The 23,338-nt window shown below is 46.5% G+C and overlaps 2 protein-coding genes across 3 annotated transcripts in view; one reads left to right on the top strand and one right to left on the bottom strand.

The window, feature by feature from the left end:
* The window catches only part of LOC146019730 (uncharacterized), a 206,943-nt gene extending 199,414 nt beyond the window's left edge, over nt 1–7,529 (top strand). Inside the window, exon 11 of the mRNA XM_083152243.1 lies at nt 4,473–7,529. Coding sequence (XP_083008369.1) covers nt 4,473–5,728 — 1,256 coding nt within the window. The 3' untranslated portion in view covers nt 5,729–7,529. The remainder of the gene's footprint in view (nt 1–4,472) is intronic.
* Nucleotides 1–23,338, bottom strand: part of LOC146019740 (uncharacterized) — a 781,584-nt gene extending 758,246 nt beyond the window's left edge. Inside the window, exon 1 of one of the 2 annotated variants that reach the window (XM_083152259.1) lies at nt 23,290–23,338. The gene's annotated coding sequence lies outside the window, so the exon portion shown is untranslated. Of the gene's footprint in view, nt 1–11,631; nt 11,655–23,289 lie in introns of those variants that run through there. The other variant, XM_083152260.1, reaches the window with a different exon arrangement.

Here is a 23,338-nt window from a genome sequence, read left to right as displayed (position 1 = left end):
GTCAGCAGGGGTCATAGCTCCAGTTCCTCTATCTCAGCAAGGCACCGGTTTTTACGCCAGCCTCTTCTTGGTTCAGAAGCCCAACGGGTCTTTCCATCCCATTTTAAATCTAAAGCAGCTCAACAAGTTTGCCAACTTATTGGTCCCAAAGTTCAGGATGGGAACCTGGCCGTCCATTGTTCTGGCATTACAACCGGGGGACTGAATGGCATCCCTTGACATCCAGGATGCATACCTGCATATCCCCATCAAACAGGAACACTGGAGGTTTCTGCTGTTTGCACTGCAGGAACATTTCCAGTTTCAGGTTCGGCGTTTCGGCCTCTCCACGGCACCCAGATTGTTTACAAAGGTCATGGCGGTCATAGGCAGCACACTTCGCAACCACGGTACCCGAATTTTTCCATATCTGGATGACCTGTTGATCCTGGCACAGTCGCCTGAGGTTTTTATTTGCCAGAGGTATGCTGCAGGGCTCTGCAGTCCCGCATTTGGCAGCTCCTCTCCCTCAGGTGTGTCTCAATCCATGCCTGCATGTGGGTCCTGAGGTCCATGATGTCTGCCTTCCAGTATGTACAGTTCCACCCCCACCCCCTCTCCAACGGGAAATCTTCAAGAAATGATAGGGTCATTCTCCAATCTGTGATCACATCAGATTGTCTTGTCACCGGCAGTGTGGATCTCCCTGTCCTGGTGGCTTCTACATACATGCGCAGGGAACCAGAAGCTAGGTGGCTTCAGGTATTTAGAACTTATGCACTAGGATGCAATGGTGATATCCTGTGGGAGGCACAGAGAATTGGCGAGACCCTAAGACAGAGGTGCGCAGCCTAAGCCATCGGTGGTTTTCACCAGTGACACCCGCAAGGGTATATGGACAACGCGGCCCTCTGTCTTGGTTCCTCTGTGACAGGTGGGAATGATTCTCAGGAGATTGCACAGTGATGATTATAATGGAATACTTAAACCAATGATGGTGGATCGATGGCACTGAATGGTGTATAGCAACACTGCTGACACTGGGAAACACAGGGGGGGATGGCTAAAGCAAGGAGCCAGTGATGGAGTAGGACTGGGTACCAATGATGCGGCCTTGGAGCCGGTCGATGATATTCAATGGTATTCGATGGATTGGCCTGGAAGCCAGTAAGGTAATTGGTATGGGAACTGACAGCTATCCGGAGACTATGCTGATAACCCTGGGCTGTACTCAGAGAGCTGGATCACACTAGAGATAGAATAGTGGAGTCTTCTGGCAGCATTGGAATCACCAGGTAAGCAGCAGGTAACAGCAGGACACTGGTAACCGAATCTCTGGAGCAAGCTGGGAGCCTTGAAGAGCTGAAGCTGGAGAACTTGCAGGGGAACTGACAAGTTTGCTCAAGGCAAGGAGGACTCTGGGAAGCTGCCTTATATTCCCCCAGGTGACTGCTGATTGGCTGCAGCTTGCAGAAGTAGCAGCACACAGAACCAGGAAGTATGCATTGAGTTTACCTGGATCATGTGAGTTGCTGCAGCAGCATACACAGAACAGGAAATACACCTGGAGTTTTCTAGATCATGTGGCAGAGGACAGGATTTGTGACACAGAGACATCATGCCAGGGATTGCAGAGTGTAGCAATGGCTGATCTGCAGTGCAGAATACACTAGCGTGCTGGTAAGTGGTGTACTCGAGCAGCGCGAGAACCGGGGTTCCTGACAGATGGTTCTGCCTCTGTCCGCTCACATTGCCCCACTGTCTGTCCCTGCCTGCATCACTAAAGGAGACAGCCAGCACACTGGTGGGAAACCCGGGTGCCTCAGAGCAGGTTTATCTGTCTGTGCCGGCTTTCAACTCATGAGTCAATCAGAGCTCGTGGCCCGGCAGCCAAAAAGGAGTAACCGCTCCCTGATTGACTCGCCAGCCAGCACGTCATTTGAAATAACTGGGCCGCGGGTGCATGGACCTGTTCTGAGCCAGCCAGGTTTTCCACCACTCTGCCCGGCTGTCTCCTTTACTGCACAATGCACATATCTTCCCTCTGGAACCGTGTATGTTACCCCTGAAACCGTGCATGTTACCCCTGGCACCTAGCATGTAACCCCTGGCACCGAGCAAGAAATCCCTAGGAATGAGCATGTAGGTAAGCGACACTTATGTGGCATTACATGTAATGGGCATTACGGTGTGTGGCATTGTGTAATGGGCATTACAGTTTGTGGCATAATGTGTAATGGGCATTACGGTGTGTGGCATAATGTGTAATGGGCATTACAGTTTGTGGCATAATGTGTAATAGGCATTACGATGTGCATAATCCACTGTCCCACAAAGCCATGCCCTAAACTGTTCCATTTTTATTATGTGTTGGGTTGTTTTACACTGTGGGGTATAATTTGAATTAGGGGCAGTATTATGTGGCCCACATTATTCTTTTCATGGGTATGTGGGATAGGCGATAAATGTGAAGCTTGGAGGGGGGTGCTGAACACCCTAGCACCCACCCTGCCTGTGACATGGGCTCTGACATGTGGGGTAAGTGAGTTCCACCACCTCTCCAGGACCACTCTAAGCACTGTTGCCCACCAATGTATATTAATAATAGGCAGTGGCGTAAACCAGCAATGTATATGTTACCGCCGCCATTGCCCACCAATGTATATTTTGCTATGGCAGTAGCATATACATTGCTGTCGCAGGTGAACGGATTTCTCCCTACGTGTACGGCTGCAAAAGAAATCGTAGTCATGCACATGGGCGGGATTTTGTTCAGTTGGGGCAGCGTGGGGTTTCATTTACCTGATCGCTGGGTTCCCAATACAGTATATGCAGCCCAGCAATCAATTCTGAATCAGGCCCCAAAAACAGAAATGCACAGAATAAAATGGCCGCTGCTCCCACCCTTGTGATTCAAATCCCGCTCATTATGTAAATAGCCTTTTATATGAAAGATTTTCAGCAAAGTCTTTGGTACTTGTGTATTTTGGCGGCGCCCATCGCATCGCATACCATAACGCATACGATGGTATGCGACGCGATATCGTACGATAGTGCACGATGGCATACAATTTTGAAATTGTATGCCATTGTACATGGCATACGATGCCATACGATGTGATGCGATTAAACATTGTATAAGCACCCTAATGGGTGCTTATACAATGTTAAGCACCCAAATGGGTGCTTACAATGTTAAATGCACCCCCACGCCAGCCCCCCACTATAAACGTGAACCCGAAGCGTGGCGAGGGGCGGCGATACGCGTCCTACGACCTTTTCATACCCCCACTATCCACGTCGGCGTGGAGTTGAGAATAGAATAGTGTGGCGAGCGCAGCGAGCCACCGAGCCCGAAGCGTGGCGAGCGCAGCGGATACCTGTGAAGCCCGCGAAGGGACGCGTTTACATGTGAAGGTATCCGGCTGCGCTCGCCACGCTCCGGACTCGGTGGCTCGCTGCGCTCGCCACACTATTCTATTCTCAACTCCACGCCGACGTGGATAGTTGGGGTATGAAAAGGTCGTAGGACGCGTACCGCCGCCCCTCGCGGGCTCGCTGCGCTTGCCACGCTTCGGGTTCACGTTTATAGTGGGGGGGTGGCGTGGGGGTGCATTTAACATTGTAAGCACCATTTGGGTGCTCAAAAGCACCCTTTAGGGTGCTTATACGATTTTTGGTCGTATAGGGGGTCAAAATCGCGTTGCATCGCATCGTATGCCATCGGGTGCATGGCATGCGATGCAATGCGATGTGTCCGTCGTACGATGGACATCGGGGGCGCCGCCAAAATACACAAGTACCAAGTCTTTCACCTCCTGAACATCTCTTGCTCTTTGGGGAAAATAGCTCAGTGTGTACTCAATACTTTGGGGAAAGATATATCTATCAGAGATTTTGCCAAAGTCATCTCCTAGTGTGTATGGACTTTTAGGTATAATCAGAGGTGGTAGAGGCTAAGACAGTAGAGTAATTTAAACATGCATGGGGTAGGCATATATGCCTACCCCATGCATGTTCTACTGTCTTAGCATCTACCACCTCTGTTGGGCGTCTATTCCACTTATCCACTACCCTTTCTGTGATGTCTTTTTCTTAAAATTTCCCCATAACCTCCTCCCTCCAGTCTCAGTGCATGTCATCATGTTCTAATACTTGACTGACTAAGATAGTGATACCTCCGCTGCCTGATGGTTCAATGTACACAAACGTTGTTTTGAGCGCAAAATTATTCGAAATATTGTATAACATGGCCTTCAGCCTGTGTGTACAAGGTGTGAGCGGAACATAAATGTAATCTGTGTTGGGTCTCATCCCCAAGTTAACTCATTATGGTACAGTTTGTAAATATTCCAAACTGTAGGAAAGATCCAGAATCAAAATGCTTTTGGCCCCAAGCATTTGGGTATTGGGAGACTCAACCTATATCTACAGTACATTGATTTCTATGCCATCCCAACTTACTGTTTTCTAATGTCTTTCCTCCTATTTAGCCGTAACTGATGATGTACAGATGCCAGCTGAATCTATTAGAAAAAGTGATCATCTATCTCATCCTAAATTGCCTCCAATACCTAAATCAGGACCATATTCTTCTCCAGAATCATGCCCTCATGGACCATGCTCTTCTCCAGGACAATACTCTTCTTCAGGACAACCCCATTCTCTTTCTCGTCCATATGATTGTAGCGATCTTACAGCCTCCAGTACAGTGAGCACCATCAGAGACTCCTCCTCCTTTGTGACCAGTGGACCTCGGGCTTTCTCTGCGAATGATACAAATGACTCAGAGCCAAAAGCCAAAAAACCATTGCTGGAAAACGCACAGATCAAGTCTACAGAAGTCATTAGCGTGATAAGGAGTCCGCCAGAACCACTAGGTAGCATAAAGTCAGCAGTTGAAACAATAAGCAGAGAATGGCCAAATTTTGAACAAAAGATACAAAGTTACAGCGCAGAAATGCAGCAAATGATAAACAAGTTACAAAGGCAAGAGGAGCAAATAAAGCATCAAGAAAATAGAATTACTACCCTGCAAAAGGAAAGAGACACCATCATGAAGACTCAAGAAAATACAATAAATGAGAATAAATATGAAAACGATCATCTTCATAGGAAAATACAAGAACTGGAGAGTAAATTACAGAAAAAGGACAATGATATAGAAAAGCTAAAAGACCAATTGTATGATGAGAATAAGAGAATACGTGAGATGGGAAATGCAATACAGGACAAGGACCGTGCAGTGAAAGAGCTGGAAATGAAATTACAAGCAAAGGAGGCACAGGAGGAGGAGAACACAGCAGGGGAAAAGAAACATGGTACTCGCCAATTGCAGAAGGGCATACACAGAATGCAAGATACACATTGTGCTATGGAGGAGTCGGGGGAGAATCTACAGGAACACGGCAGTACAAGGCAGGAACACGGCAGTACAAGGCAGGAACACGGCAGTACAAGGCAGGAACATGGCAGTACAAGGCAGGAACACGGCATAAAACAGGTGGAGAAGAAGCTACACGAACAGCTTAATATAACAGACGAGAAGGACATTGTCATACGGCGGCTGGAGAAGACTATTCAGGAGATGCGAAGCAAGATACAGGAGTTACAGGAGAAAATCAGCACCCAGGGGAGTGAACTTAATGAGAGCAAAAATAAACTAGAGGAGAAAGAAAAGGAAATGGCAACTTATGCAGAAATAGTAAACATCCTGCATACAGATTCACAAGTAAAATGGTCTAAATAATGAACTGTAAGCTGGGGGCATAGGTGCCTTGTGGCTGGGAGAGAGCACCTCACCATGGTCCACAGATAAAAGTGACTGCCCTTCCTCCTCCAGCCGAGACCTTCAGGGACTGTGGACTGATAGATCTATACTGGGGGCTGCCTCCTATCTGGTATAACTATCCCCCATCCCCTATACCTCCAGCAGTCACAGCGAGACCTCCACCATAGGAGCACAGCGACCTTAGCCTATCTACACATCAGACACCTCCTCCTGCAGTGACGCCGGGGACTGAGAAAACCCTAGATATCACATCTCTGAAAATTGGTCAAACTAAAACATCTCATCTTCACAGATGGTAATAATTCCTACTAACTGATGTGGGTGGAACATTTGGACCCTTTTTAACTCCATTCTTATTATAAAAAAACTGCTTAGTGGGTGGCTGCACATAACTGTCACAGTTTACAGACCATCTAGAAGGTTAAATGTTCCAGGTCACCCAGCAAATGGACAGGGAGCAATCACTATCACATTTTCCAGAGCACAATGGTGAGGCATTATAAATGGTAGGTGGGCGGTTTGCCACAGAACGCCTACACAAGCTACTTACAATGCCAATATTTTCCTGCATATCTACAGACAAAGACCTGGTATATGATGACAATGTTAAATGCCCCCCCATTGTTAATGCCACCCCACTATCAACGCCAACCCGAAGCATTGCGAGCGCAGCAAGCCCGCGAGGGGCGGCGGTACGCATCCTCCAACCTTTTCATACACCCAATATCCACGTCGGCGTGGAGTACATTTTATATCTTCGGGTTGGCGTTGATAGTGGGGTGGCGTTACAAAGGGGGGGGGGCATTTGAACATAGTCATTACCCATCAGGGTGGGTGTACAATGTAAAATCGGGTCTGGGGGGGCATCTAACATAGGAATCAGGCATCTGGGTGCCTGTACAATTAAAAATCGGGTATAATCGCGTCTCATCGCATCGCATCGCATCGAATCAAATGGCATGGCATGCGATGCGACGCGATTTTGTGGTTGTACAATGCCCTGCGATGGAAATCGGGGGCGCCGTGATAATACACAAATACCGTTCCTCCTTATATTGACAGTAAGATCATTTATTAAACATCACTTAATCTGGCCGCGATGCTAATGGCCGGCTCTGGAGCCTTAGCTGTAGCTGTCTGCAATGGCAGCAATCACTAAAATGTCATATTTCTTATAAAATTAAATATTTAAATGAGCTGTAAATGTCGGATAATGGGCGAAATTCATCATGGATCGCTACCCAGAAGGAAAGAAAAACGCTCATTACTGAAGTTGTGAATGCAGCGCAAAACATGGCAGTCACACGGATCCATTCGCAAACATCGGTACATGGAAGAGTACGTTCCATCTGCACCAGTGCAACAGGCTGGAAGTGGTCATAGCTGGAGTCAGAAAAACTGCCAGGGCACGCCCGAGTTTGGGCAAACATGTCATGTTTCCTATCCTAAATACCAGCTACCTGTCAATCAAAATGGGAGTGCATTTAAGCAGGATGCGTACGCAAAATTATTCACAAATTGGCCGCACACATGCAATGCGGATGCTGCGCACGTGCAATGCGGATGCTGCGCACGTGCAATGCGGATGCTGCGCACGTGCAATGCGGATGCTGCGCACATGCCATGCGAATGCTGCGCACATGCAATGCGGATGCTGCGCACATGCAATGCGGATGCTGCGCACATGCAATTATCTACAGGATTAGCAACCCGATGCTGAATTAGGCCCTATAGGTCTGTAAGTGAGCGGTAAAGCTTGTTGGGGATGCTGTAGATTTATTGGGGGGGGGGGGGGGGAGGTGACCTTGTAATTCCAGTGCGCAAATACCAATGTAATAACCACATAAATGTTTGGAACACAAGAAATAAAAAACATAAGAAAACACCCTAGTATTTTTTTTCAAATTCTCAGCAATATGTGACCGGAAATGTCCATCGACCATCGATGATTCAAATTTATTGATGGTCTATGACCAATGTTGAATACTTTTGCCATCAATTGGGGAGAATCAGATGGAATGTATCACTTTATTTTATAAACTGCTGGGCTTAGCTTAGTTCCACCCCCGTCCAACACTTCTGTACCCTCATTGGCCCACAGCTTACTGAACCATAAAGTAGGGGTGACCATTGATTCCTTTGCAGAAGAATTCACACAATCAAGGTTGTCTATCAATGACACCATTGATGGTGACCATCGATGAGCAACTCAACGATGGCAATTCCTACTTAGGACTGATAGAGGCTCAGGACCTTATTCTGATTACTGTGGCCCTCCGTGCGACCAATGGTTTGTGTCTGCGCATGCACAGGCGCGTTTCTACGCATGTGCAGACACAGGGTGCGTGTACCCACGGTGAGCTTTCGGTTTGCCGGGTGCACGCACCCTGGGCAGCATGCGGGGGGCGGAGAAGTGGGGGAGAGCCGGGCAGCCCCGTTAGCATATGGGAACGCCCAGCGTTCCATGGCGTTCCCATGAGAATACTGGGAGATCCCAGGCTAACGAGGCCGTGATGGACATGCTGGGGGCGGGCAGCTGACATCATCGGATCAGGCGACCATTGTATGATTTCTCTCCACCTGCGAATTGGCGGGGACTGCCGGCACTGCGGGCGGAGGGCAGCATCTGATGGACTTGCAGCCTTGCGAGTCAATCAGAATAAGGCCCTCAGTCTAGCAGTGCTGGTTATACAGAGGATGTGGATTAACAGATAGACAGAAAATCAACAGTCAGTAGTTCTAAGCCTTCGGGTGGACAGGTACAGAAACTGACCTGCAGGTTGTCATCCTTTTACACCTGCTGACCTTTCAACTGTTGACGCTATGGAGTTGACCTATTGACTGTTGACCTTAATTGGCGATCTATCATCCGCCACCCTTACAATATACAGTAAGCTGACAACCATGACGTTGGTAGCGATAAATGTGGCAGCATGCCTGATTCGTGAGTGTCCGGGTTTACTCTGTGACAGGGGGGTGCTATAGGTACAACTGTCCCGGGCCTGGCCACTCTCACAGCAGCCTGCCTGCCAGCGCCCCCATTCACTGCAGCCGCACTCGGCCGTGGGTCAGCTGGCCGCCACCCCCACTACACAGTGGCAGGCTGCAGATCCTCCGCAGCCCAACGCACATACATAGTCCCCAGGCCGGCTGGATCCTTCTGCTGGCTGCTGCCCAGGGATGTACACAGGCAGTGCAGCGGGCAGCAGGAATGCTGGGTGCCTGCACTGTAAGCCCCTACAGTGATGACGTCACACCACGCTCACCAGATGGAGGAGGAGGAGGGCCTTAGAAGCTGAAGCTGCTGCCACTGCCACAATCCTGACTGGGCCTCCATCTAAAGGTATCATTTTAATACATTTCGGGGGCTAGGGGAGGGGCGGGATTTTGTCAGTCCTGGGCCCCACAATTTCTGATGTGCCCTGCTCTGTCACCACCAATTGTCCACATACAGCTCTTAGTAGGAATGTTGTAGTCCAGGTATGAAGGCTGGTGTGTAAGCTCATGAAGGCTGTGCCCAGAAGATTCCAGAGGACCGTCTCATGGTTCATTGTGTCATCCTAATAACTAACCTGGACATATTGCTACAGACTTGTGTGCAAGGAACATCACACCACCTTAAAGATAACACAACTGTAATCCTGAAAATGACAAAATCACAAGCACAGAATGCGCTGCTGGATTTATTTGTAGTGTTGATGTATCAAGTGTATATACTTCAATTCCCCATAAAATGTGACTAGCCACTGTAAGATCCATAATCCGTAATATTCCCTCCTATCAATATCAATCTGGTAATCTACCTATTACAGTAGGTGCCGCTCTGGGACTTCTGCCCTCTACCACATTATGGACACCGACCCAACTCCAGAACAGTGGGCCTTATTCTGATTGACTCGCAAGGCTGCAAAATTGGCAACCTTGCAAGTCCGTCAGACGCCGCCCTCTGCCCGCATCTCGGGTGAGCAGTGTCTCAGAGCAAAGCGTGGAGGTGGTATCCTGTGACACATCATAGTGGGGGGAGTGGAGTCCCATAATGGTACACCTGTGTCGGATCCTGCGCATGCCTTTGTCATCCTTTTGACCCTGTTGACCGTGTGCGTGGCGACCATATGGAGTCAGACTAGTGACTGTCAGCCTAATATTAGTGATCTAATGAGCCACATCCATAGTCAGAATAAACTGATTGCTTGGGCTGAGAATATGCAGCTATGTTATCAGGTCTGAATGACCCCAAAAATCTCAACAGGGCCAAAATCCCTGCACAGTTAAGATCCTGACAGGATTTTGATGCGTCGGTCTTTCATCCATGTCGGTACTTTGATATGTTGGTAATTTTTTTATGTTGTTTTTTTTTACCTATTGGTATTTTGTTTAACAGTATTAGGTCTGTGATGGGATTTTGGTGGATTTACACCCAGGCCCAGGGATGCTTGTTCATTATTCAGCTCTGTACCCATTTCTCCTAATCACATATACTATAGTAGGCTGTATTGCACAGCACTGTGGCCCTTATTCTGATCGGTGCGGATATTCCCGCATTCTTACGGTGCGGTCCGCACGCCACGGTGTTTTGCCGCGTGCGGCCATCGTCCGTAGAAACGCCCACGGGTCCTCCGCATTCGGACGGACTCACTCTTTAAGAACAGGGCGTGTTTACGGACGACATACAAAGCATGCGTGTGCGGGAGAAACACTCCGATTCGGCACGGTATTACAGAGTATTACAGAGTATGCTCGGGAATACCGCATCCGAACGGGAGCCAAGCGGTGCTACCGCACGTAAGCGGAGTATTTACGCCAAACAACCCACTATGAAGTATCTTCTGCTATACATCACATGACCCACTTATTCAATTACCTATCCTGATAAAAAAATGCTTATTTGGAATTGGAATCAATTAGATTCCAATATATCCTTACAAGCATGCCTAACACATGCATTGCACACATTAACCCTTACAGCAATTGAAGTGCAATGGTTTCAATTAAAGCACTGACAAGCGTCCTATTAGTGAGTAATGAGTAAAGGAGTCGATTCTATTGGGTTCAGGTGTTAATGCTTGTAGTCATTAGGCGTACGTTCGCCTACCGCATGAACGAGTGGTGTCCGCAAAGCAATAGTACACTTGTGGACACCGCACATTTCTGCCCTTTTTGATCGCGTGCATTCGGAGTGGTTTCCGAATGTACGCCCCCCAACATAAGTGTACTCCCCCGTGTCCGCCCATGTTTCCGCCCCGTTTTGCCCACTTTGAAACTACGCCCATGTGTCATTCCGCATGACGCCCATAATACGCCCCTATTTCCCGACTGATAGCGGTGAACAGTTTTGGACGGGATTTGCCCGAACTGGTACCGAGTCAAGGCGTGGCACATGCGCGTAGCGTTCTCCACGCATGCGCAGACGCCATAAAGACGCGATCCGTAAGTACGCGGTAAAGTCCGCGTCAATCAGAATAAGGGCCTGTGCCTGCCACTCCGCCAAAACCTCCCCTCCCCACATATTCACCCTTCCGGATTCCCCCAGGGATGGCCATCGACCATTGATGATTTGAAATCATCAATGTGTGGCATCCTACAATATGATTGTATATACATGTAAAAAAATGAAGAAACCTTTTATAAATGTACTAAAGATGTGTCTTCCTCGCAGAGGGGAAAATATTGCATTATTTATGTGATGTTTGGGAAGGACTTTATTGGATTGTCAGCAAGTGGCGATTATTGTGTTAAAGTGTCCCCATAGACTTGTCACAGTATACAGATGTCTCGCTGATGGCTGACGGTTGTCAAGTGGGAGATTATAAGAATAATAAAGTTGGCTGGAGTGTGGCTGGCACCAGGACAGCCGTTATTACCTGGCAGTTCCCCTCAGAGACTGGTAGTCAGCAGGCAGGGTGGATAGCGGTGCTGTGGAAGGTCGGGACACTGACAGCATCCAATATGGGGAGTGGTGAGTGTTGAACCCTGCCCCGGCAAGCAGGGGCTGGCTGGCAACTTTCAGCCTGGGGGGCACACACAAGCAAGTGGCCCCTCTTCTTCTGCCAGAACATGTATTGGGAATATGGGCATCACAATTCTGGAGGCATGGTTTGCTTAATGTTGGTAAAGAGCAACAGGGTTGGTGTGGGGGGAGGGGGGGGGGCAAAGCAGGACTGAGCGAAGAGGATTCAGGGGTACTTATGTAGTATCTGGGCTGCCGATTTTTTGATTGTATGCCTTAAGTTAAGGCATACAATCAGATGCGTGGGCATGGAGTTGGATATAAACCTGTGGCGAGCGTAGCGAGCCACCGAGCCCGAAGCGTGGCGAGCGAAGCGAGCCCCGCGAGGGGACGGTATTCTGTGTCCCCTCGCGGGGCTCGCTACGCTCGCCACGCTTCGGGCTAGGTTTATATCCAACTCCATGCCCACTTGGATAGTAGGGGTATGAAAAGGACCCCTTTTCCCATTGAATTCTATGTTAAAATGGACTCAGTCCATTTTAACATTGAATCCTATGGAAAAATCGGGTCCATCGCATCGCATCGCATCGCATGCGATATGGTCGGGTGCGATGCGATGCAATGGACCCGATTTCAAAATCGGCAGCCCAGTTACTACATAAGTACCGATTCAGGTCAGATACCTTCACTTATTGGATAGGGGAATGCCCCGTGATAACCCCAGCGACAGGGATGTGTGGTCCCATGCGTCACCATCACCTGACTAGATTTATACTGCATGCAGTATAAATATAGTCATCACCAGTGTTCTCTCACCAGAGAACACTGGCTGTGACCGATCGCTCAGCACACATAGCGGGTGCATCGCTGTGTGCTGAGCGATCTGTGCCTAACTAGATCGCTCAGCAAAAAGGCACAGTCGCCCTGTGTGTATGGGGCGTTAGTGTAAAGAAAGGGGCATACACATGGGGTGACCCAGCCTCCGCGCTAAGTGACAGGCAAATAGATATATATATAATAAAAAATATCTATCTATCAAGGAGTAATGACACACAACGATAAACTATCAAAGCAGAATTCCTTGTGCATATATGTGAGTATGATCAAATAAAAAAGATCATCAAATAGTGTCTGGTTGACAGTGTAGCACCTTTGTCATGGACCGCTGACTCAATGATATGTGGCAGCATTTATATATATATATATATATATATATATATATATATATATATATATATATATATATATATATATGAATGCAGAAATTAAACTCACCTGTATCTCACCAACCACACTGCAGATGTGTGCCAGTATGGACCCGGAGGCCCGAAGACAGAAACTGCATCATACAGGTAATGGTGCCTCATTTCATTGAGGCAGAGGCCCATGATGAATGTGCGCTAATGGCACTGAAACAGCGGTCTACTTTTTTTTGCACGGTGATGGGCTTTTTGCATTGACCACACTGACATATATGCTAATTATTTCTCATTGATATCTCGGGTCTATGTGCAGATGCAGTGACACTAAGCTTTGCCACTGAGTGCCCTAGTAGTGGCTAATATACATAACACCCCATACTACATTGGGCTAAGGCTAGACACAGCTGTGCATTACCACGTGTGCCCAGGTCACGTGGCTACATCTGTAGATGCTGGACTATGCAGTACATGCACTTTAGGTTTTGCTGCTAGCTTTGTATATGTTTTTGCTAAAGTCTTTTTTTGCATGAATACTTTAGATGTGCTGGTTCTTTTGGAACTATATACAATAAAGGCATACCCTCCAACTGTACCGAATTTGCCGGTACAGTACCGGTTTTTAACAGTCTGTACCGGCAAATATTGATTGTACCGAATGTACCGATTTTTTCCCCACTGTGCTAGCTCATGAAATGAGTGCGCATGTACGGATAGTTTGCAAGAAAACCCAGGGACATTACTTTATCTAAAGTGTCCTAGTCTTGCATTCATGCTGGTCTCCCTAGCGTATCGCTGAACGCCATTGTTCTGAAGACCAAACAAGTTAGAGCAGCGGCGCGGTCTACAGAAAGATGTCCTCCTGCTGGGAAAGAGAAACACATTGATGCTGCGTTTGGCTCTATCATGCCAAGCCCGGATCACAGTCAGCCTGTATGAGGCGGGCTCAGTGTGAGTGTGTCACTAGCAAGGAGGGAGCATGGGACTATGGCAGGGGTGTCTGCACAGGGATGGTCCTCACTCTGCGTCCTCTACCTGCGCCTGCACGCGATGTGGTCGGCGGGCCTGTCACGGTTAGTTGGGCTCTGTGTATCATCTATCTGAGCTTGCCTGTCAGAGCGGCATGGGCATGTGAGTTTCTTTTTGCTCTGTATAGTATAACAGCGCTGTATTGGAGACTTTAGCAGCTGGGATATGTCTAATAATTAAGTGTCACTGTCACCACATCATGCAGCTGTATTGTATATCTCCACCCCCTGTAGCAGTCCTATCACTGTGGCGGAGATGTCTCAAGCCGTTAATAAAGTATAAAGCAGAGGTTGCCCATAGCAACAACATAGTTTATGTCTTTAGTGCACTCCTAAAGAAACTCAAACGCATTATTCTGGGATTATAGCTGCAAGTTGAAGTCATATATCATTTATTCTGTCTGCCTTTATCCGTGACCACGCCCCTTTATCCATGGCCACGCCCCCTTTCCATATGTGTACCGATTTCTGCCTTAAAAATGTTGGAGGGTATGCAAAGAAATCTATGGGCTCTCCATTAAAAAAAGGTGCAGCCTATTCACATACTTAGCCCCCCAATCCCCATACACACACATATTTTCCATACACTCACATACATACACAGTCCATATACACAAATATAATTAAGAAAAAACAGCCCCCACATACTGTACACACCACACAAATAAATAAACACTAAAATTAGTGCCATAGTCACACTGAACATATAATTATTCCCCCCTATGCATGGCACTTGCCTGTTTCTAAAAGGGTGGAGCTGGGCTGCAGGAGGCTGGGTGGTTGCTGGCCAGGAGGAGACGAGTGCTGTAGAAGAGAGAAGGCTGGGAGACAGGAGAGGAGGGGCCAGCATGTAGATGAGCTCAGCTGATTGGCAGCTGGTCCCAGGGGACTGGCTGGCTTCAGTAATCGCGTCGGACAGCAGCTGAGTAGATCAGGAACTCTGTGTGTATGCGTGTGACAGACTGTGAACACTGCTCCAGCCCTGAACCTCTGCATCTGTGGATACGCTGGGCAGAGGTTCAGACAGAGCTGCTGGGAGAACGCTATGTGTGTCTCCCGGCTGTAAGCTATGAGAAAGTGCAGCATGCCTGCGGCCCCAAACAGCTGCACTGTACTGGCCCGGGGGGCAGATGGCACCCTGCCCCCCTGCCCAGCCCGCCACTGCCGGCAAGCCCAGCACTGCCTTATATGTTTAGTGACGCCCAGGATTACCTACACCTTGAGAACAGCCCGTAGAAGGGGACTAAACCCGGCCGGCTTACCTGGCCTGGGGACGTCCCTACAGAATCGTCATTCTGCCATTAAATAAATAAAGAGCACACAGTAACAAGCTAAATCCGGTGAAACACCAGGGGACGCTCCAAACTAGTGCTAGTTATACTTCAGGAGACTTTCAGAGATAGAGAATGGCTTGACACATTTAGCAAGAGGAGAGCTGCTATCGGTCCTATCTGAGTGGCAGGCAGTTAAAGGACAGTTGCAGCAGCCATTTTGGTGACACGGAGAGGAATAAATCTGCATCATCACACCTTTAGTGTTACCAGAAGCGTTATTAACCCCTTCCCGACATTTGACGTACATTTACGTCATGGCCGGGATGTACTTCCCGACACATGGCATAAATGTACGTCATGACTTTAAACTGTCACTGCGTCTAGAGACGCAGTGACAGAGGGACGATGTCTGCTGTCCCTGACAGCAGACATGTCCCTGCATGACCAGGGGGGGCTGCGATGCCACCCCCCGTCGGCGATCGCTGTGATTGGCTGTTCAGTGTGAACAGCCATTCACAGCGTTTTCCTGTGTTACCAGCGAATCAGACGCTCGGTAACACAGGTGTCAATCACCGCCGGGCGTCAGGGGGCATGAGGGGGTCATCGGTGACGACGACACCTCACCCCACCTGCCCCCAAGGCTGTGATTGGTCCGTGGGACCCACGGACCAATCACAGCCAAGGCGCGACATTTAAACTAACGGTGACTGCGCTGCAGACGCCATTCCGGTCTGGAATTGCGTGCAGAGCGGTCACCGTGCCTATCTGCCGTGATACTGACCTGATCCTTGCAAATACTTACCTGATCCTTGCAAATACCTTACCTGATCACCTGATCACTGCTTGTAGCGTGCTGGATGCTTCCTGGATCTGACTTCTTGTGACTTCCTGCTGCTGCTGCAGTGTGATAGAGAGATAGAGAGTGATAGATAGTGATAGATAGTGAGAGATAGAGAGATAGAGAGATAGTGATAGAGAGTGCTATATTTTGTGTCTGCTACCCCCCCTTTTTGGGGCTGCAGGGTTTTTTTTTTTATATATATATATAACTGTCAGTGCTGCTGCTGCAGTGTTATAGAGTGATAGATAGTGATAGATAGTGAGAGATAGAGAGATAGTGACAGAGTGTGCTATATTTTGTGTCTGCTACCCCCCCTTTTTGGGGCTGCAGGGTTTTTTTTTATATATATAACTGTCAGTGCTGCTGCTGCAGTGTCATAGAGTGATAGATAGTGATAGATAGTGAGAGATAGAGAGATAGTGATAGAGAGTGCTATATTTTGTGTCTGCTACCCCCCCTTTTTGGGGGTGCAGGGTTTTTTTTTATATATATATAACTGTCAGTGCTGCTGCTGCAGTGTCATAGAGTGATAGATAGTGATAGATAGAGAGAGATAGAGAGATAGAGAGATAGTGATAGAGAGTGCTATATTTTGTGTCTGCTACCCCCCCTTTTTGGGGCTGCAGGTTTTTTTTTTATATATATAACTGTCAGTGCTGCTGCTGCAGTGTCATAGAGTGATAGATAGTGAGAGATAGAGAGATAGATAGAGAGAGATAGATAGAGAGAGATAGTGACAGAGAGTGATAGAGAGTGCTATATTTTGTGTCTGCTACCCCCCCTTTTGTGCTGATCAGTATATCTGTGCTGATCAGCAACTTTTTGGGGGTGCAGGGGTTTTTTTTTTTATATATACCTGCCAGTTGCACTGTCAGTTGCACCAAAGGTTGTGCACCTGCTGCCCCTCACTGGTAATCAGTGTCGCATCACTGATCACCTTTTTTTTTTTTTTTTTGAGCGTGCTGTGGGGTCTTTTTTTAATTTTTTTTTATCACATTTTTTTTGATCAAATTCCTGTTGCCTTTGAGCGCTGTTCAGTGACGGACGTTACTGACCAACATCTGTGCTCAATTTTTGGCGCAGGACCTTTTTTTTTTTTTTTTTTTCTGCACTACATACACACTACACACTACATACTACATTGAAATAAAGTTTGTACCCCCCCTACACTATACACGTGTTGAAACATTTCACTACCAGAAACACAAAAATAAAAATGGCATCCCAAATGTCATCCCAAATGTCATCCCAAATGTCATCCCAGTCATCCAGAAGAATGTATTCAGCGGAGGAGGCATATGCCATGCTTGCCTCTGACTCTGACACAGCCAGTGAGGCAAGCGGGGAATTTGAAGGATTCATCTTAAGCTCCTCTTCCTCCTCTAGTGATGAGGGACCCCCTCAAAGACGCCCCCGTAGAGCAGCTGAGACCCCCCCCCCAATAATTGATCTCGTATGGACCCCACCACCAGACAATTTTGAGCCCCAGGTTCCTGAGTTTTTGGCCATCCCAGGAATCCAATTTGATTCCACAGGTCTCAGAGAAATTGACTTTTTCAAATTATTTTTCTCTGATGATTTTATAAATTTAATGGTGGACCAAACTAATTTATATGCCCAGCAGTTTATTGCTCAAAACCCCACGTCATCATTTGCTAGGTGGACCCCTGTAGATGCAGTAGAGATGATGACGTTTTGGGGTCTGGTGTTTCATATGGGCATAGTAAAAAAGCCAGAAATTAGGCAATATTGGAGTACAGATGTTCTGTACAGCACCCCACTTTACCGTATGGCCATGACCCGGAATCGTTTTGAGTTAATCCTTAAATTTTTGCATTACAACGATAATGCACAGTGCCCACCCAGAGATGATCCCACCTTTGACCGGCTATTCAAAGTCAGGCCGGTCATTGATCACTTCAGTGCCAAATTTGAAGAGATGTACATCCCAGATAAATTCATTTGCATAGACGAGTCCCTTATACATTTTAAAGGAAGGGTTAAATTCCGCCAGTACCTTCCCAGTAAGAGGGCAAGGTATGGCATAAAAATGTATAAGCTGTGTGAAAGCACCTCAGGGTACACCCACAGGTTTAGGGTATATGAAGGGAAGGATTCAAGAATTGAACCGCCAGAATGCCCCCCCTCCCTCGTAGGTGTTAGTGGAAAAATTGTCTGGGATTTAGTGCACCCCTTCCTGGATAAAGGTTATCACCTCTATGTGGATAACTTTTACACCAGCATCCCCCTGTTTAAGGCCCTTGGTTCAAGAGGTACAGCAGCTTGCGGTACTGTGCGCAAGAACCAAAGAGGCCTCCCAAAAATGCACATTGCCCAAGTAATGAGAAGGGGTGAAAGCAGGGGAATATGCACCGAAAATATGTTGTTGGTCAAATATAAGGACAAGAGGGATGTCCTTATACTGACAACAATTCACGGAGACAGTACCACCTCCGTCCCTGTACGAGGTACCAGTACCCACACCTCAAAACCTAATTGTATCCTGGATTACAATAGGTACATGGGCGGAGTGGATCTTTCAGATCAGGTACTGAAGCCGTACAGTGCCCTGCGGAAAACAAAAATCTGGTACAAGAAGCTGGCCGTGTATATCATCCAGATGGCACTGTATAACGCTTACGTGCTATTCCGTTCTACCGGCCAGAGGGGGACATTTATGCACTTTCAAGAGGAAGTCATAAAGGGCCTAATATTTGGGAACCAGCAGGCAGAGGGCCCCAGTACTTCTAGTACTGGCCCCCGTATTGTACCAGGGCAGCATTTTCCTGATGAAATCCCCTCCACTGGAAAAAAGGGCAGGACACAAAAAAGGTGCAAAGTTTGCTATAAAAAGGGAATAAGAAAGCAAACTATTTTCCAGTGTGACACTTGCCCCGACAAACCCGGCCTATGTATAAAGGAGTGTTTTAAAATATACCACATATCTATGGATTTTTAGGTTCATCATTTCACCGTGCTTCGGGGGTCTTGCTAATGCCACATAGCACCCACCATTCATTCCACCAGAATCTGAGCCGCAAAATCCAAAAATCACTCCTTCCCTTCTGAGTCCTGCCATGCACCCAACTGGTATTTTTTGGTCACATGTGAGGCATTGCCGTACTCGGGAGAAATTGGGGCACAGATTTTGGGGTGCTTTTTCTCCTTCATACCTTATGAAAATGAAAAATTTTGAGCCAGCACTGCATTTTTGTGTAAAAAAATGTAATTTTTCATTTTCACTGCCCAGTTGTATCAAAATTGGTGAAACCCCTGGGGGTTTGAAATGTACACTATACCCCTAGATGAATTCCCAGAGGGGTGTAGTTTGCAAAATGGGGTCACTTGTAGGGGGCTTCCACTGTATTGGTGCTTCGGGGGTCTTGCTAATGCAACATAGCACCCACCGAAATTCCACCAGAATCTGAGCTGCAAAATCCAAATATCACTCCTTCCCTTCTGAGTCCTGCCATTTTTTGGTCACACATGAAGCATTGCCGTACTCGGGAGAAATTGGGGCACAGATTTTGGGGTGCTTTTTCTCCTTCTTACCTTCTGAAAATGAAAAATTTTGAGCCAGAACTGCATTTTTGTGTAAAAAATTTAATTTTTCATTTTCACTGCCCAGTTGTATCAAAATTGGTGAAACCCCTGGGGGTTTGAAATGTACATTATACCCCTAGATGAATTCCCAGAGGGGTGTAGTTTGCAAAATGGGGTCACTTGTGGGGGGCTTCCACTGTATTGGTGCTTCGGGGGTCTTGCTAATGCGACATAGCACCCACCAACATTCCACCAGAATCTGAGCTGCAAAATTCAAAAATCACTCCTTCCCTTCTGAGTCCTGCCATGCACCCAACTGGTATTTTTTGGTCACATATGAGGCATTGCCATACTCGGGAGAAATTGGGGCACAGATTTTGGGGTGGTTTGTCTCCTTCATTCCTTGTGAAAATGACAAATTTGGAGCCAGAACTGCATTTTTGTGTAAAGAAATGAATTTTTCATTTTCACTGCCCAGTTGTATCAAAATTGGTGAAACCCCTGGGGGTTTGAAATGTACACTATACCCCTAGATGAATTCCCTGAGGGGTGTAGTTTGCAAAATGGGGTCACTTGTGAGGGGGTTCCACTGTATTGGTGCTTTGGGGGTCTTGCTAATGCGACATAGCACCCACCAACATTCCACCACCAAAAATCACTCCTTCCCTTCTGAGTCCTGCCATGCACCCAACTGGTATTTTTTGGTAACATGTGAGGCATTGCCATACTCGGGAGAAATTGGGGCACAGATTTTGGGGTGCTTTGTCTCCTTCATTCCTTGTGAAAATGAAAAATTTTGAGCCAGAACTGCATTTTTGTGTAAAAAATGTAATTTTTCAGTTGCACAGCCCAGTTGTATCAAAATTGGTGAAACCCCTGGGGGTTTGAAATGTACATTATACCCCTAGATGAATTCCCAGAGGGGTGTAGTTTGCAAAATGGGGTCACTTGTGGGGGGCTTCCACTGTATTGGTGCTTCGGGGGTCTTGCTAATGCGACATAGCACCCACCAACATTCCACCAGAATCTGAGCTGCAAAATCCAAAAATCACTCCTTCCCTTCTGAGTCCTGCCATGCACCCAACTGATATTTTTTGGTCACATGTGAGGCATTGCCGTACTCGTGAGAAATTGGGGCACAGATTTTGGGGTGCTTTTTCTCCTTCATTCCTTGTTAAAATGACAAATTTGGAGCCAGAACTGCATTTTTGTGTAAAAAAATGTAATTTTTCATTTTCACTGCCCAGTTGTATCAAAATTGGTGAAACCCCTGGGGGTTTGAAATGTACACTATACCCCTAGATGAATTCCCTGAGGGGTGTAGTTTGCAAAATGGGGTCACTTGTGGGGGGGTTCCACTGTATTGGTGCTTTGGGGGTCTTGCTAATGCGACATAGCACCCACCAACATTCCACCACCAAAAATCACTCCTTCCCTTCTGAGTCCTGCCATGCACCCAACTGGTATTTTTTGGTCACATATGAGGCATTGCCATACTCGGGAGAAATTGGGGCACAGATTTTGGGGTGCTTTTTCTCCTTCATACCTTCTGAAAATGAAAAATTTTGAGCCAGAACTGCATTTTTGTGTAAAAAAAAATGTAATTTTTCATTTTCACTGCCCAGTTGTATCAAAATTGGTGAAACCCCTGGGGGTTTGAAATGTACACTATACCCCTAGATGAATTCCCTGAGGGGTGTAGTTTGCAAAATGGGGTCACTTGTGGGGGGGTTCCACTGTATTGGTGCTTTGGGGGTCTTGCTAATGCGACATAGCACCCACCAACATTCCACCAGAATCTGTGCTGCAAAATCCAAATATCACTCCTTCCCTTCTGAGTCCTGCCATGCACCCAACTGGTATTTTTTGGTCACATGTGAGGCATTGCCATACTCGGGAGAAATTGGGGCACAGATTGTGGGGTGCTATGTCACCTTCATTCCTTGTGAAAATGAAAAATTTTGAGCCAGAACTGCATTTTTGTGTAAAAAATGTAATTTTTCATTTGCACAGCCCAGTTGTATCAAAATTGGTGAAACCCCTGGGGGTTTGAAATGTACACTATACCCCTAGATGAATTCCCTGAGGAGTGTAGTTTGCAAAATGGGGTCACTTGTGGGGGGGTTCCACTGTATTGGTGCTTTGGGGGTCTTGCTAATGCGACATAGCACCCACCAACATTCCACCAGAATCTGAGCTGCAAAATCCAAAAATCACTCCTTCCCTTCTGAGTCCTGCCATGCACCCAACTGGTATTTTTTGGTCACATATGAGGCATTGCCATACTCGGGAGAAATTGGGGCACAGATTTTGGGGTGCTTTGTCTCCTTCATTCCTTGTGAAAATGACAAATTTGGAGCCAGAACTGCATTTTTGTGTAAAAAAATTAATTTTTCATTTTCACTGCCCAGTTGTACCACAATTGGTGAAACCCCTGGGGGTTTGAAATGTACACTATACCCCTAGATGAATTCCCTGAGGGGTGTAGTTTGCAAAATGGGGTCACTTGTGGGGGGGTTCCTAACTTTTAGCATCTTATGGTGCCTAGAAACCTACATGGTGCCTAAAAAATAATCTCATAAAAAGGAGGCTCCAAAATCAAGTAGGTGCTCCTTCTATTATGAAGCCTGTTTTTTGGTCAACGTGCACACTAGGGCCACATATAGGATATTTATGAAAACAAAAGAATTGGGGGAATCAATTTTTAGTCACATTTCTCTAGTAAAATGTACTGTGTTCCTTAGAAAAATGTATTAAAATTGCAAATCTGCAAAAAAAATGAAATTTTGAAATTTCACCTACACTTTGTTTTAATTCCTGTGAAACACCTAAAGGGTTAACAAACTTCCAAAATGCTGTTTTGAATACTGTGAGGGGTGCAGTTTTTGAAATGGCATCATTTGTGGGGGTGTCTCACATACAAGTCCCTCAAAGTCACATCAGAACTGAACTGGTCCCTAAAAAAATCAGTGTTTGAAATTTTCTTGAAAATTTGAAAATTTGCTATTCATATTGTAAGCCTCCTAGTGTCCAAAAAAATTAAAAGGAAGTTGAAATAATGATGGAAACATAAAGTAGACATATGGTCTATGTTAGTTATTAACTATTTTGAGTGGTATGATTATTTGTCTCACAAGCAGAAAATGTAACATTTTGCAAATTGCTAAATTTTCCATTTTTTTCCGACATTTTGGTATTTTTCACAAAAAAACACAGACTGTATCGACGAAAATTTACCACTAACTTGAAGTACAATGTGTCACGAAAAAACAATCTCAAAATCACTGGGATAAGTATAAGCAAAAAAAAGTTATCCCCACTTAAGTGATACATGTCAGATTTGAAAAAAAGGGCTCTGTCAGGAAGGCAAAAACATGCTGTGTCAGGAAGGGGTTAATAGATTGCTCTGGATGACCACAGAGAGTGCAGCATATCAGAGTATCCGACTAGCCTAATTTGCAGAGAGCCATGGATGCCTGTATAGACGTATAAAATATCTTCTGAAGCCGCGCTGCGTATGGAACTGTGTTAAATACTTATTAATTTCGAGGTCAGTAATCTCTACATCAACAGTATCTGCAGCATGGATATAATGTTATCTCTTCATTCCAAAGGAAAGTTTGTTATTACAGGCTGTGCTGTATAAATCTTTAAGGAAGGAAAGAACTGAGATAAACTGTGACTCACCTGTAGTTGTATCCCGGATTGTTGAAAGGGGACTGTAACGTTGAGGACA

This window comes from Crinia signifera, chromosome 7, assembly GCF_055691185.1.
Source record: "Crinia signifera chromosome 7, ASM5569118v1, whole genome shotgun sequence".
NCBI classification, from domain to species: domain Eukaryota; kingdom Metazoa; phylum Chordata; class Amphibia; order Anura; family Myobatrachidae; genus Crinia; species Crinia signifera.
The sequence above is the reverse complement of the archived record's forward strand: the minus strand, read 5'-3'. Positions and strand labels throughout refer to the sequence as shown.